Source organism: Arctopsyche grandis, chromosome 2 (genome assembly GCF_051622035.1).
Source record: "Arctopsyche grandis isolate Sample6627 chromosome 2, ASM5162203v2, whole genome shotgun sequence".
Classification (NCBI taxonomy): domain Eukaryota; kingdom Metazoa; phylum Arthropoda; class Insecta; order Trichoptera; family Hydropsychidae; genus Arctopsyche; species Arctopsyche grandis.
The window spans coordinates 9739652-9756232 of record NC_135356.1 but is presented as its reverse complement, the minus strand read 5'-3'; the positions used below and the strand labels follow the sequence as shown (position 1 = coordinate 9756232).

The following is a 16581-nucleotide window of genomic DNA, read 5'->3' as shown; positions in this document are numbered from 1 at the left end:
TCATTCGAAATAGTGAATGTTCCTATCTGTTATTTTGGAAATCTGGAAACCCTGATCGTGAGATACTACGTGTTCTTATACGGAGTGGAAGCGTGGACCTTCACAGAAACTACCTATTAAGGCTTCCAATCCCGGTGTTTCTTGGTACCGCGAATCCCGGTGCTGAAACTAGTCTGGATACCGGGATTACGGTGCTGGCAGAAATTTCTTTAAAAATGTTATTTTTACCAAAATATTATGGAAAAAAATTTGTTTGCCACCCGTTTCGACGTCGGCTTGCCGTTTCCACGAATTGGTATAAACGGCCTGTATTGTGTCGCAGATATTGTTGTTGTATCAATATAATGAAAAAAAAAAAGTCACTGAATATAATAAACCGGAAGCGGGATTTTTGGTCTTAGAAAAGTCAAAAATGTTGTGACCACAATTCTATCCACGCCCTGAACACAATAAGTTGAAAATTTATATTTGTATTCTTTTTGTACTAAAATAGAGTTAATGAGGTTTTGGTAGGAATTCGTAAACCGGAAGTAGAAATTTTTATCTTGTGTAGGTTTCCCTACATTTTTGTTTAATGTGCATCGAAAATGCTCATAGCCGGTATGTCTGAACGTATAAATCGAATATAAATACATATGTATGTTCGATTATCGAATTTTGTTTTTTATCCTTATTATATTCCTCAAATATATAATACAAAATACATAATACAAAAAATACAAGGTAATAGGTTGGTCACATCCGAATTTTTTACATAAATTAATGTAATTGCAGTTTTTATATTAAGTGGATTGTGTCGATGAATATTTACTAGACGGTACAAACTATTAGTAAAAAAAACGAATCAATGAATCAAAATTATGTTTTTTACTTTATTTAATTACATTTTCGGATGTGTTTTATTTAATCTTAGAAATGTATATATGCGAACCGAAAATTTAAAGAATGTAGCCAAATTCTAAAAATAAGAACCCCAATATGGTAGTATTTTTTGCGTGAAACATCGGGAGAGCTTGAAAAATGCAATTGAACGTTTTTGAAATATGAAAACATGCAATTGAACTTTTTTTCTTATACATTTGATCCCGGTGCTAGCACCGGGATCCCGGGATTGGAAATTCCCATCACCGTAATCCCGGTGCTGACGAAACCTTCCGAGATTGGAAGCGCTACTACCTATGTACATGTATATATGTATGTATGTATAATGAATAAAATAAAAGCAATTGAAATGTGGATCTTCAGACGCATTCGATGTATAAACAGATAGGGTTACAAATGAGTGTATTTTGTCTCGAATGAATAAAATGAAAGTCCAAGACCACCAAGAGACGATAGCTCAAATACTTTGGTCACGTAATGCGACAACCTGAGACTTATTATTCAAGGGAATATCTGGGGAAGGAGAGGCTTCAGAAAAATAAGGAAGTGCTGGCTGTAAAACCTTAGGCAATGGTTCAATCAAAGCACCATAGCACTAATGAGGGCGGTGGCCCACATAAAAAATCGTTGCAGAGAAGAAGAAGAAACAAAAGTTATATACATATGTATACTGCTATAGTGCTTGAAATGTAAAGACGTTTTAATGATATGCTGCTATATTAAAGCGATCCTCGATTGAGATATTCGTTGACTATACTGTACTATTATGCAATCGTAGTGAGAAATGCTAGTCTGGGATTTCCCACGATGAATCTAATGGAAAACTTTGCATCGTATTGAGGTTACGTTAAATAAAACAAAAATATCCATTTTATACAATGTCCTGTGCTTCCAACCAACCGAACCGAAAGAGAAAATATTAACGAGTTGATATAATGTATTTTACGAACTACTTATTTGCTCTAAATCCGTTGGTTTTTTCATGAAATCATTAAAAAAACCTGCCGATTTCAGGAAATGAATTAAGCAACGAAGATAGTGGCGCCCCCTGTGTTTATTTTTTGACCTAATTAACTTATCATTATATAAGAAAAAAGGAAGCCTATAAGGGGAGGTAATACTTTCAGTTAAATTAAACATTTGAAAATACAGGTTTTTCATATCAAATTGACCCCTTTTCATTTCAAATTGACCCCTTTTCATTTCAAACTGACATTGAAAAGGGGTCAATTTGAAATGAAAAATGGTAAATTTAGAATGAAAATCCTATAATACCACATCGTAACGATAAAGTATTTCAGTAAGTTGTGGTAAAGTATTAAGTTGTAGTTTGATAGGACTAACACTTGACGCACTGTGATGGATAGCGAGTGGCCAGGACTTATATTTTACTTTATTTCTCCAAATATAACATATAGGGTCTTTATATTTTATTTATTCCTCATCAAAACCGCTGTGATTCGAATTATGCCATTACGAAATAAAAAAAAAGATCAATATCAGCAGAAATAATTATTTTGTCAGGAAGCCCCTTAAAGCACCCTCTATTTTGCATCTGTAAACGTGCCTCACAGATGCAAAATAGAGGGTGAATTTAGTACGCGCCGCGTTCAACGGTCAATGTGAGAATGATATCTGCCTTAAAATGACAGCTATATCTTTCATTTCTTGCACTTTTTTATATTAGTAGACAAAAGATTTTTTGTATTATTTTAACGTAATGCACACATTTTTAACTGGATGCTTGGCGTCCAGCACAGTGGTTAGCCAGTGGTATAACCCACGTTATGTGTGTACATATTATGTATATTTCAAGCTTATGACTGAGTAGGAAAATTTCAATAAGTATAGAAATCTTTCAAGGATTTTTATATGGTTTCAAGAATTCGTTTATTACGTTTGCAACGTCGAGCGTTTGTGGTCGCAAAAGTCTTAATGCATAACATTCTTTGATATTTAATTTAAACTCACCGTGTTGTCGATCCCTTTGATGTCACCATCGCTCTCGTTGCCCCTTAGCAAAGCCTGATCGATGTAAAGGGTTAATCGTATCATGACTTGAACCACCATTGCCATGAAGAGATTCTTGTGGATGCGAGTGCGGTTGTTCTTCAAGCTCCTGTAAATATGATACATGCATGTACATATGTAAACTGAATTATAAAACGTCTTTATTAAAGCATAAAACTAATATCGTTTTAAATGGTGTTGCGTTTTTCCAATTGGTTTGTCTTGCAGTTAATGATCGGGAAGCAGATTAATTGTATAAGCTGATTTATATTTAAATAATGCATATATTTACATTATTTAAGCACAATAACAATGACAAATATAAAAAAACGATCCAATGTAGGGTGAGAACCGAGCATACTGTGGCATTCGTGAAATGTGTTGTAACATTGTAAGGACGTAAAATAATTTCTTTACTTTTATTTAAATATATAATATTATTATTACAATATAATTAAATGCAAGGTCTTTAATAATATTGTTGTAAGTTTTGCCGTCTATAACATGACGTTGGCTTTAATCGTCTAAAAAATATAAATTTCCATTAATATAAAATATATACGTAGTCCATAAATAAATTAATAGTATCAACAACTTACGTATTTTATATTAAAATTTTATTAATGTAAATATTTGAAAATACGAAATACGAACTCAAAACTTACAAAAAATAAAAGTCAAACTCTACCAACCGCTATACGTACGAACAATGTTGTATTTCTTGACCAAAATTTAATGCGAAACTGAAACGAAATGTAATTGGCCATCGCGGTTCGGGTGGGGGTTGAAAGCGATAGCATTTACATTTTACGTTGACTGTAATATGTAAATTTGATGGTCGCAAAAGATAATACTCACAAAATTAAATAATTTATTCTATATACTAAATTTACTTCATTCGTCATTAGGCGGATGAGGTAAATGAAGATTTTTTTTTTTATTTTTTACATATAAAAATAAAAGTAAGATGAAGTAACTAAATCATTTTTAAGGTAAGAAAGCCTTGTAAAAGTTTGAAAACTTATAACTACGCCACCTGTTGAAATTGCGTCAAATTCCATTCGTCTTTGTTTTGAGTAACTCACATCCTTCTCATTCTACATATTTTTCTGATCACATCCATCCATCTCCCATTTACAATCTCTCGGGTACCATTCGAGCACTTCTTTCGTCCACTGTCCATTCTTCTAGTTACGTGACCCGCCTCTTGCCATTTCAATTTATTTACTCTCACCATTACATTAACAATCTTTGTCATACTAATAACCCACGTATTCCCCATTCTATCATACTTTCATTCCATACTTCATTGAGTGCACTGGACCTTATGCAACATTCTGTCGTTCAATTTCCAAGACACAATGATTGAAAATCTTTTTCTTCAGGCACAGTGGCATTTTAGATTTGAATATGGCATTCATTCGCTAAAATGCCCCTCAACCTAATTTTATACGTGTCTTTACTTCCTCTTATTTATTACCGGACATGTGCCAACGGCTTGAAACTTCGCTAGCAATACGAATTCGAACAATGCATCATTCGATAAATTGCGATTCGAAAAATATGTCTCTGGAATAACTGCGATTCGAAGAAAACGCTACTCGAAAACGTTAAACCGCTTAAACATGGCCATCTAAAAGTAAACATTTTATTGAATTTTTTTGAATAGTTTTTTTTTTTATTTAAAGTCACTTGGTCTCTTTCGAAATGATATATTAGATATGTATATCAGCGGACGTAAACAGCTGACAAGATAATTGTCTTATTAATTACGTACATACATCGTAACATTCAGAATTCAATATTTGATCGATGTTTGATGTTCGTGTGCCGATTTAGAGCTTCTTGTTTGTATATGGTTGTTCATATGCACATGTGTATGTAAAATAAACAACTGGTAATTTATAAAGTAATAATTATAATATTAACATATACCCATACATAGATACGTCATGGTCATTATTATGCGAATTAACATGTGTATTGGAATTAGAGTCTCTAATCCGAATGTTCAAATATTCGATATTCGAATATATTTGGAATATTTTGAACTAATCGTTATTCGGATATATATCTCCGAATCTCAAGCCTTGTATTTATATAATTTATTATATATAATGGGTGAGATGATGCAACGTTATCATAAGATTGTGTTTTATTTTTTTATTTACTTCTTTGTGCACGGACCAGTACTGGGCCGCGGACCATATTTTGAGTAGCACTGACGTAAAGGGAGGTATGTAAAAAAACGAACCGAAGCGTTATGCTGCGTACGGACCAAACTAACGAAGATTTTGGGCCAACGTTTTAACCAGCAGGATAAAACCAATAGCGTACAAAATATCGAAATAAAAATTAAATTTAAAAATTGTAATTAAATATCAAAATCAAAACTATTATTATTATTTTAAAATTAAATTCAAATATCAAAATAAAATTATAATCAATATATTAAAATTAAAATAAAATGTTGAAAGTTAAAACAGAACATGCCCAATTTAAATAAATTTTCGAGATTGACCTAAAATTAGATCATCAACAATCACATACAGGTAATCCTCGACTTTTGTTTGTCGAAGATGCGCACTAAGATCGAAAAAAAATCAAAGAATAATTATTTTTACTTCCCCGTAATGCACAGTTACTGAGAATAAATCATGTATTTGTATGGGTGATCGAGCGATCGTCGCTATCCGGTGCGTTGTCGGTACATCAATCGAAATTTTTTTAGTCTTCAATTGTTTCTCTCGTCGAAATAAATCAATTAATTAAATCATTTCAGAGGTAAAATTTATCGGATAATGTCTTCAATTGTTTCTCTCGTCGAAATAAATCAAATAATTAAATCCATCTCAGAGGTAAAATTTATCGGATAATGTGCGATTATTAATTTTATTTCGACGAAAGATAAAAAAAACCCGTTGAAAAATCACCGACATCCAACACTGACGTTTTTTTTGTTAAATATTCCATCAACGGCTGAATAACAGTAGTATACCGTGACGACTTTTAAGAAATAATAACCAGGTTTTTTTTTCGCTCGTAATCAGAGAAATTATAATATTTCTCTGGTTGTAATGCGTATCGTCGTAATTCAAAACATTGTTGTAATTCAAAACATCAACGATGATCTCATTTTAGCTCAATCTCGCTCTTTAGCTTAATTTTGATATTTAATTTCAATTTTTTAATTTAATTTTTATTTCGATATTTTGTACACTACTGGTTTTAAAAGTTGGCCCAAAATCGTCGTTGGTTTGGTGCGTACGGACCATAAGGCGAATCGCAAAATATTTAGGTGAACAATAAATCGAATCATTGCATACAAAGAATTGTCAACAATTACTTCATTAACAAACCGAGAGGTTTTAAAGGTTGGCCCAAAATCGTCGTTGGTTTGGTCCGTACGCAGCATTAGACATCCTTCTAAAAACATTATTAACAATTAAGCCAACGTCAACTGCCACTGAAAGAGTGTTCTCCAAAGAATGAATAATAAAAACAAAATTAAGGGCGAGATTAAATTTTGAAACATTTAACACATTATTATTTTTAAAATTAAAATTTACGTATGTTTATGTATGACGATAAATTTTCTTTTCAATGTACATAGTTGACCCCACTCATTTTAATTATTTTGTATTAATATTTCACACTGTTTTCTATTGTTTAAAACTATTCGATATGCGAATATTTGATGAAGTCGAATAATTGGAAATTCTATGCGCTTTTCGATTTGATTTCACGTAAATTATGATGAAAACACTTCGAAAATGAATTGAAAATTTGGTTTGTTCATTTAATCAATCGTCAGTAGCTCGTAAATAATAGATAGCTCATAATTAATAGTTGAAATGAATAGTCCATCATGTGTTATCATTTAATATCGTACATAGATTATCGTAGTATAATATATGCACATGCATAATACATGCTTTATAAACATCACGGTATAAATCTGAATAATGCTGTGCATACGTCGAGGAGCATGCAAGGATTATGCAAGGTGCAGTCGAAAACTTGCACGGTTCGTAAATCTGTATAAACTTGCTCACTAAAAGCTTATTATAAACACATAAACATAAACACATAAAAGACACGTGATACAATTTAATATAGTTAAAATGTACATATTCGTAAAATGCACCATTATAGCTTGACGTTCCGAATAAAAATTATTATCCGAGATTCATTTCGATTTTTATTGTTCATAAATTTTATTATGTTCACAATACATTATATTAAATAGTCCATTCGCTGTAGGAAGCCATGCGGTGTAAGGGACAGCATGTACTTTTTCCCTAAGTGTCTACCTACAGCGGACCATTGTTTATATTACACATTAATCTTCATGCTATTATTTATATACTTATTTAATTAATTTATTTATTAAAAGTTTGGACCATTGTAGCATTACAGGAATTCCTAATGCACTACATACAATGGTCAAAAATATAACAGAAAAGAAACGGTCACACAGTCTTTGGGATGCTACTCGGCCTAGTCCAATTGAACTTACGCGGTGTACGTAACATACATATGTAATTATTTATTTATTTAGGTACTACCGGTAGTCTATTTTTTACAACCGGTAGTACCGAAGGTCGAATTTTGATCAAAACCCAATGGAACCAGTTTCGGTAATACTGTTATTGGAGTCCCTGAGTGATATCAAGTTGTGTGCAGAAGACGATAGACAACAATGATGATTTAATTTAATTTATTTTTAGAATGCTGTGATTATAGAATTACGTATTTAGCCAGCAGCATAGCTCGGACGGTAAGCTTCTGCTTACCGTCAAGAAGATGCCGGGTTCTATCCCTGAATGAAAATGAATTTTTCAGAGTATGCTGTTGGTCAGACCTGGATTTGTGCTCCAGGTTGATCGTTTCCTATCAGAGTTTGCCAATTTTCTCTGATTTCATTGTTGAAACGTTTCCCGGAAAAAAAAATTGGCTAAAAATCCTTCCTACCTACTATGTCACCACTATTTGAAAAATTTGATTGATGTACAATAAAAATTTATGTACAATTCATAGATGTCTCGTTAATTTCTGTCTCGCAATTCAACGACTTATAATAAAAATGCTGTATTTGTATTTGTAATTGGCCAGGAAGGCGCATTGGGATTTACCTGTAAGGCCTTCCTGTATGTAAAAATAAAATAAAAAAAATAAAAAATGTAATACTATCTGAACCCGGCATGCGTTGCAATGCCAGAATAAGGCATGCAATTCTCGTTCCCGTTCCCGTTTCAAGCGATAGTTGGAGCTCTACTAACGTCTCTTCAACGCCGTGTCGTCATAAACTAACTGGTAATGTTGTTACCAACGAACTCATTCCCTTGACTACACAATGGCACTTCAAACTTTCGCGTCGGTAAAATGGTAATTACGAATATTATTATTAAGAGGTTTATTCCCGTTTGTTTTTCACAGTAAGCTTCCCGGACATGCATACAACAAATCCTGAAAGTTCCATCCTAATACGGTTGAGTGGTTTAGGAGCCAAACAGACAAACAGACATTCAATTTTATATATATGTATGTATAATATACATACTCACTTAATTTGCTCGCGCAAATTAAGTGTATATATATATATATATATATATATATATATATATATATATATACATATGTATGTACGTAGCTAGTAAATTTTTGATGAATATATGTACATACATATGTATCTTTGTGTTTGTATAAATTGTATATAAAATGCATATCTGCATATTTGCTTTATTACAAAATGAGTAACTGAAGGAAAAATAAAATTCTTATAAACATTTTGATCGCCGGTTCGGAAGTTAATGCGCACCACAGTTTGAGTGCCGCCCCCATAAACCGGCTGACAAACAAACAGTTCCAATGGCGATGCTTTCCCGCTAGCATAGATCACACAGGGTAGCCGCATTGTAAAATATTTTATTTTTTTATTTTTCGCACAAAATGTTTTGAAGTAGAGACTTTGTTTATTAAGACTCTAGGCCATCAGCTGCAGAGCATATATGTAGATAGGCGTTGTATTTTGAGCATGTACAAAGTAAATTAGGATACTACCCGCCAAGCCTTTCCAGGTAGCATTAAAAAAATGCATTTAACATGGATCGTGTAATCCGTAACATTCATTTGTCAACGTTTATAAAGACTGGCTTACACCGGAATTTCTGAATTTATTACCATTGCAGAATTTCCCGATGGAAATCCCTAACTGCTGAGTATTTTAGATTGTGGCTTGGCATTTAGATTGTGAGCATTACATTTTAACAACAATGAAGAAAATGGAACTAGTTTTGGAAAAATACATTCATTAATAGACTTCTTTTGTTTATTTTATAATGTTGCAAGATATATTTGAGAGTCTAAACACACCTTTACAAAACTCGAAATTCTCGACGGTAGTGGCTCAAGGGTTTGTTTGGATTGTCTAAAATTTTTATACTTGTTTCTATTGGGTTTTTAAATAATTCTAGTTGGAAATGCTGTCGAAATTTTCAGCGTGGCGGGCTTTCAACATAAAATACGTCAGCACTCAAAGGTTTAAATAAATACATGGAGAGGCTGTCATCTAGAAGTGGATAGCGAATGTAAACGATTATTTAACAAAAAGATGTTCACTACGCAATTAATCCATTAAAAACAATATAATAAATAGTAAAGGTATAAAAAAATTTCATAATAATATTCGTAAAAATTTTCAGCGTGGTAGAATTCCAACAGAGAAGACGTCAACATTCAAAGGGTTATTGAATGCAAATATCAACGAAATTTTTTGAAATTTCTTCCGAAAATCTTGAGGGTGATTATAAGAAAGTGTTCTTTGTCATACCGTTGGAACTATGAAGGATCATCTGGAAAGGATTAATATTGTAAGTCTACCGGGCCAGGTAATTCATCAGATCTTAACCTTATTGAAAATTTCTAGGGGCTTCTAATATCAATCGTATACAATAGCAGAAAAATAAATATTGACAATGTATGGATAAATTAAAGAATTGATGAATGCCTGTATATAAAGTGTATCTAGCAGGATAAGGGCGAACACACACATAGTAGGATGTAGTACGTGTTTTTTGTTTTAGATACTTTCAAACATGCGAAAAAATCGAATCACTCCTAGCTCATATTCATGGTACACAGTCCCAAAAATCACCTTTTTATTTATCCTTGCTTGATAATGATCGATAACGATGAATCCCATATTTGAAGAAATGTAAGAGATACGGATGCATACACGTGCGAACTCCCGAATCTATTCATTCTGCACGTGGACAGCGGGAAGCCAAGGACACATGACGTCCCATACCACTCAGTGTGTTTTCACCCAAAGGGCTATTATCAACCGAAAAGGCGGGGTTACTAAACAGTCAGTTATTTTTGTATATTTAATATTAAATAAGTAAGTAATTGAATTGATTTCCTACGTATTATAATTTCAACCGCCATTTTTTTAATTAAAAATATGCAGTCTCTAAAAGAAGTGTATTGGCCTAGCAAAAATATTGATTATTATAACCGAAAAAGAGCATGGAATAGATTGAGAGATCTTCGAAGATTGGTTCAAGACTAAACCATCCGAATGAAACTATAATATGTACATACGTACATATATTAAAAACAAACAACGGTCTTATGATAACTAAATTTTTAGCGCCTAATGTTACGAGTCTAATTCAAGCCACAGACCAAGGTGAAATATCATCAATGAAACGGCTTTACCATGCTGGTCTTCTCAAAACTCTTCTTGAGGAAGATGATGACTTGATCAATGTCTGGAGAAAAAGGGGGTATATTGGAAACTATTAACGGAATATGCATCCAGTTCGGATAAATTTTTGTATACAAATATGTAAGTATAATGTATATGGAAACGTACATATGTATGTATATATGCACATACATACATATAATACATATGTTTGTAGAATCGGTTTTTAATGAGTTTAAACATTCGAGCGACGACTTGTTTGTTTACGCAAAGCGTTTATGTTATCAAGGATCCGGTATTTTTGTACATCGCTATTTCTAAATAATATATATATATATATATATATATATATATATATATATATATATATATATATATATATATATATATATCTTTATATATATATATATATATATATATATATATATATATATATATACATATATAGTCATAAAACACCAGTGTAGATCGCAATTAAATTGTGTATATATATATATATATATATATACATATATGTATACGTGAATTTAGAGGAACATAACGCGATGACGTATATACATATATATATATATATATATGTACATACATATGTGTAACCGTATTAAAATTTTGGTCTAGAATAGTCGGTGGAAAAAGTTTTGAAATTCGCTATATAATTAATTCTACGTATTTTTAAGCAACAAAATTCACAATCAATATAAGAAAAGCATGAGATTATTGATTCCAATACTAATTTCTGGCACAACAATACTAAATTTTGAGTTAAAGACTGCAAAAGGCAAAAATCTGTAAGCTTAGTAAATATTGATTAGTCTCTACTCCGGTAAGTAATAAACGTGAGCTTTTGTTGTTCAGTGTAATTTGATATATGTAAATCAGACAAAAGGTATTTTAGGTACAAAATAACAGTGTTACTTAGAACTCTGCGTCACTTCTGACTTCAACCTGCCCGATTGTTATGGTTGTTACTTTTTCAAATGCTTGGAAATAGAAGATTCTAGTGATAGAGAAGGTGATTGCTAAGGGCAAAATCACACAACGCGGTACGTGGGACGTTTTTTTTTTAGATAGTTTTAAACATACAGAAAAAATATGGTGTACGTGGTCACATACGTGGTATCATGTGGTACCAAACATGGTTCCGTCTTTTCAAAAGGAAACATTGCAGCTGTTTCGTTGAAATTCTATACTAGTGTTTATCCTTGCTTGACAGTGATATATACCAAAACGACCCATTGGACCATTTTCGGTACAAATGTGTGAAAAAGTGACCGATAACGGTGTATCCCATATTTGAAAAAATATAGCAGAAGTTGTAATAACATCGTACGATAGTGAAAATGTCATGATAGTGAAAATTGGGCCTCGGGATTAATTAATTTTAAATACCTCAACTGTGAATTGAAATAATTTGTTTTTGATTTATTGTCAAATTGGTGGTGAACATCCGCGGATTTTCCAACTGATTTCTTTTTAAATACTATTCTTGGACATTTGTGAAATATAATTTGATACTTTTCTTGTTTTTTACTTGATTAAACGGAATACTGTACGTTACTTTCGACCCCGATATGTTTTACAACTGACCGTGCTGTCAGAGTCAGTTGTAACATTCGTAATTTCTTTGAAAATCTTTCATAGCTTTCAAATATCTAGAATGATAAACAAATATACGACTATAAGCTACCTTAACAAGTAATTAGATTTAGACTAAGTGTATTTATTTTTTCATAATGAGCACAAATGTCAAAACTGATACTTTAGACAATATCAATATACTCAATATATACAAAATTTTCAGATTGATTGTTGTCTTATGAAAAATAAAACCATTTTTCATTAAAAAAACGAATATATTAAATATTCGAATATCGTATTACATACATGAAAAATGAGACATTGCCAGAGATTTTTCGTATTTAGCCAAGGTTTACGTTACACAAAATAGATATGTATGTACGTATATTAAACTAAAAATATTCTTAATCATTATATCGAATATTTGGCAAAAGTTTAAATTTCATTCCACCTGGTAAATTCTACAATCTCGAAGATGAATGTTCTTTCTATAATATATTCAACTTTGCCCTTTGAAATACAATCGCTATGGAATTAAATAATAATAATTGTAATCACTGTAAAAACATTGTTTTACCGTTCGCATATTATATATATGTATGTAATTTTTGTTATTCTACACTAAAATAATTTATAATCAGCAAATTACGTACATATGTAAACTTTGCTTAATTACGTAGGTACTACATATATGTGCGTAAAAATGTAAATTTCCATTAATATAAAATATATACGTATTCCATAATTTAATTAATAATATCAACGACTCACGTATTTTATATTAAAATTTTTTTAATGTAAATATTTTCAAATATGTACGAAACATAAACTCAAAACTCACAAAAAAAATCAAATTCTACAATTTTGTATTTCTTGACCAAAGTGCAATGGGAAACTGAAACGAAATGTAATTGACTATCGCGGGTCAGTTGGGGGGTGAATGCGATGACATGTACATTTTACGTAAGTCTCATGCTAGATCGGTTTGACTATAGTATAGTATCATACTCTTTTTTACAAGTGAATTCCAAGAATTGAACTGTCACATCTCGTAAAAAAATATTCGATTTTTTTTTGTTTCCGATATTCCAATCGTAAAAAATCGTCTTCCAATATTACATCTAATATATTATTCGAAAGAGACTTTGTAACATTTAATGTATGTTAAATTTAATAATAAATCAAATAAATTTAAATAAAATAAAATTCAAATAAATTTAATAAAATGTTTACTAATAGATTAGCCATGTTTAAGCGGTTTATATTACAAATACAATGTTTTGATGTAAAGTACACAAGCCCATCCTTCTTCTGTCAAAGTAATTATAATTTCGCCTGAGAAAAAAAATCCTATTAATTTCCACTACGGTGTAAAAACGTCGAAGTCGTAAAAATGTTATGTATTCTACTACGCATTATTTACATAGCTTGCAGGCTTTTATTTTTTTCATTTATACTTAGAAACGAATTTAAAACGCTTTCCCAACCTATTTTTTTTCTTTTGTATGCACAAAGTGTGAAAAAAAGTTCTGCTGAACCATTTTGTGAAAATTCAAAACTCTCTCTCATGTGTATAAAGAAAGGCTGCATATGTATATTGTGGTGAAAAATAATGAGATAAACTTTTGTAGCAAATAATATACATACATACATAGTTATTCAAACAAAATTTTAGAAATACAATTAAATATGGCGAAAAGCCTCCTCGGACATACATACATACATAGCTTGTGATTTTCATTCTTTTCGAGTCTACATATTTTTGTCATCAGATTTCTGATTTTTTTGCACACAAAGTGATTTTTCGTAAAAGAAAAAAATCTCAAGCTTAACGAAGCCATGAATAACTCGAGCATAGCAGTCGAGCACTCTCGAGATATCCGAAAAAATACATTAAAAACACTTCGGGCTTCGACATTCCAGTCATAATAAATAAATCTTAATTTCGGCTTGACGACAAATAATTACGAGCTTTGCACAGAAAAAATCTGTTCTACTGGTCGAGACCATATCGCAATGTTTTGGACGCCGTAAATACAAATATGTAGTATTTATCATACAGAATTAATTAAATAATCGGCCGTAAATCGTGAAACGAAGTGATCATATTATAAATATTGCAAATACACACATACGTATATACATTAAATAACGGATATCCGGAAACTTTTAATTAACACCCCATGGAAACCATTAGGGTGACACCACTGATTAATATAATGTACACTTATACTTCGTTACTCATCCATTCTACGTACTAATAAAAAGCTTTTGTTAAAAATCATGTTTCTTCATACTTTACGATCAATCCGCTTCAGCAGCAAACCTGCAAAATGTATACATGGGTCTATATCTATGTATACATATTACATAAATGGTTGAATTACGAGACCAATTAATAATTGTAAGTAGTTATAATGATAGAAACGTGAAATGAAGGGGAAAAATAGCTGTAAGTATTTTATTAGAAAGATTTAAAAATGATCGATTTACATTATTTGACATTTGAAATTGTATGATCTGCCTGAATGCGAATTATTGATTAGTACAAAATAGCACACGGTTGGGAATCAATTTCGTTGCATAACCAATGGTATTGTATGTCAATTTGAAAACACTTTTACACACATACCGGGAATCGCGGTGAATTATTAAACAATTAATCAATCACACATGCAAATGGATGGGATTGTAAAAATGGAAATAAAAAAACTGGCAATTACCTGAAACGGCAAAATATCGTCAAGGATAATAGCAGGGCCAATAAAGAAATACTAAATCCACATATCTCCAATTGCCTCGTCCTAGCTGCGATTTCCATTTTTTTCTGAAAATAAAACGTTATATTATATTCATTGTACTGTTAGACACGACAAGCATATTTTCTATTTTTGGTTTTTCCATTTTTTATTTTCAAATCGACGCTTCTGATCGTTTGGGTCAAATCTTCTTAACAATATTTACTCACTTCTATTGACTTTTTCACACAACTTTATATTTGAATGCAATTTGAATTGACCTCCTCTATAAAAAAAGTATTCACAAAATGTTTGATCGGTCAGTTAGCAGTTGAGTAAATGGTGTCTGTTTACTTGGTTGCAATTTTAAAATTACACACTTATCTATGTATTTCCTACTACAAATAAGAGATTATAAGAAAACAGATGATATAAGTAATTCAATATAATAGATAACTTTTTCTAAATAAGTACGCGAGATGAGAAAATTTAAATTTAGAAAGTACATAGCTTAAATAAATCAAATTCACAATTAGACACAAGCTCTTCAGATATGTGTCGAACATTTGTGCAATTGGGTTATGACGATGTCCAAGAGTAGCATTAATTGGCACTTAAAATAATGTCGTTTTGCAGTAATCCGAACCCGATGACATACTATATATGTATTTACGTACATACATATTCACCAGTAATCCCAAACAATCCTTTTCAATTTTAAGTCGACGTGAAAAGATTTAGAAAATTTTGCCTGTCGGATTAAAACAGTCAGTATAAGTTTGTTGGGAGGTGACCAAAAGTGAAACGTTACACGTCACGCACTTGTATGCAATGCGTCTCTTCCACTTCTTATGTATGTATGTACATACATATGTATATAATATATCGGTGACCATCACCGCATCGAAAGGTCGAAAAATCGAAAAATTTTCTTTTTCCATGAATACATATGAAAAGCGGGTAGTATATATGTATATCAGTGGTGTGCGGTGAAACTCTCTTTCTCTCTCACCGTCGTACAGCCTCACTTAATTTGCACGAGCAGGATACAAGAGGAACAAGAGGAACAGGCTTTTCCTCCCGTATCCTGCCTGCGCACATTAAGCAAAGCTGTACGACAAAAAGAGAGATAATTTCACCGCATGCCACTGATATATAAGTATATTATATATGGGTCTACGTATCGAGACAGAATGTTAAACGACAGAAAACGCAAATATCGGAAGGCAAAGATCGAAAATCGAAAGATCTTAAGTCGAAAGATCAAAAAAAAAAAACGGTGCGCGCGCACATTAATACGGGAGGAAAAGCCTGTTCCTCTAGTTCCTGTTGTATCCTGTTCGCGGAAATTAAGTGAGTATGTACCGTTTACCATGCACGATTTTTTTTTGATCTTTCGATTTTCGATCTTTGCCTTCCGATATTTGCGTTTTCTGTCATTTAACATTCTGTCTCGTCACGGAGACCGATTATATATACATACATAGTACCGTTTACCATGCATACATCCTTTTTGATCATTCGACTTGAGATCTTTCGATTTTCGATCATTGCTATCCGATATTTGCTTTTTCGATCTTTCGACCTTTCGATGCCGCGATGTAGACCCATAATATATGCATGGCATCCCTGTAAAGTGTAGGTCGATTTATACATTTTTAA

The 16581-nt window shown here is 31.8% G+C and overlaps 1 protein-coding gene across 2 annotated transcripts in view; it reads right to left on the bottom strand.

Annotated features, from left to right (window-relative positions):
* Window positions 1-16581, bottom strand: part of Pdfr (Pigment-dispersing factor receptor) — a 118508-nt gene that overhangs the window by 14008 nt on the left and 87919 nt on the right. For both annotated transcript variants that reach the window (XM_077446015.1, XM_077446014.1), the window contains exons 5-6: window positions 14905-15008; window positions 2854-3001 (exon numbers count right to left, since the gene is read on the bottom strand). In XM_077446015.1, coding sequence (XP_077302141.1) covers window positions 2854-3001; window positions 14905-15008 — 252 coding nt within the window. The remainder of the gene's footprint in view (window positions 1-2853; window positions 3002-14904; window positions 15009-16581) is intronic.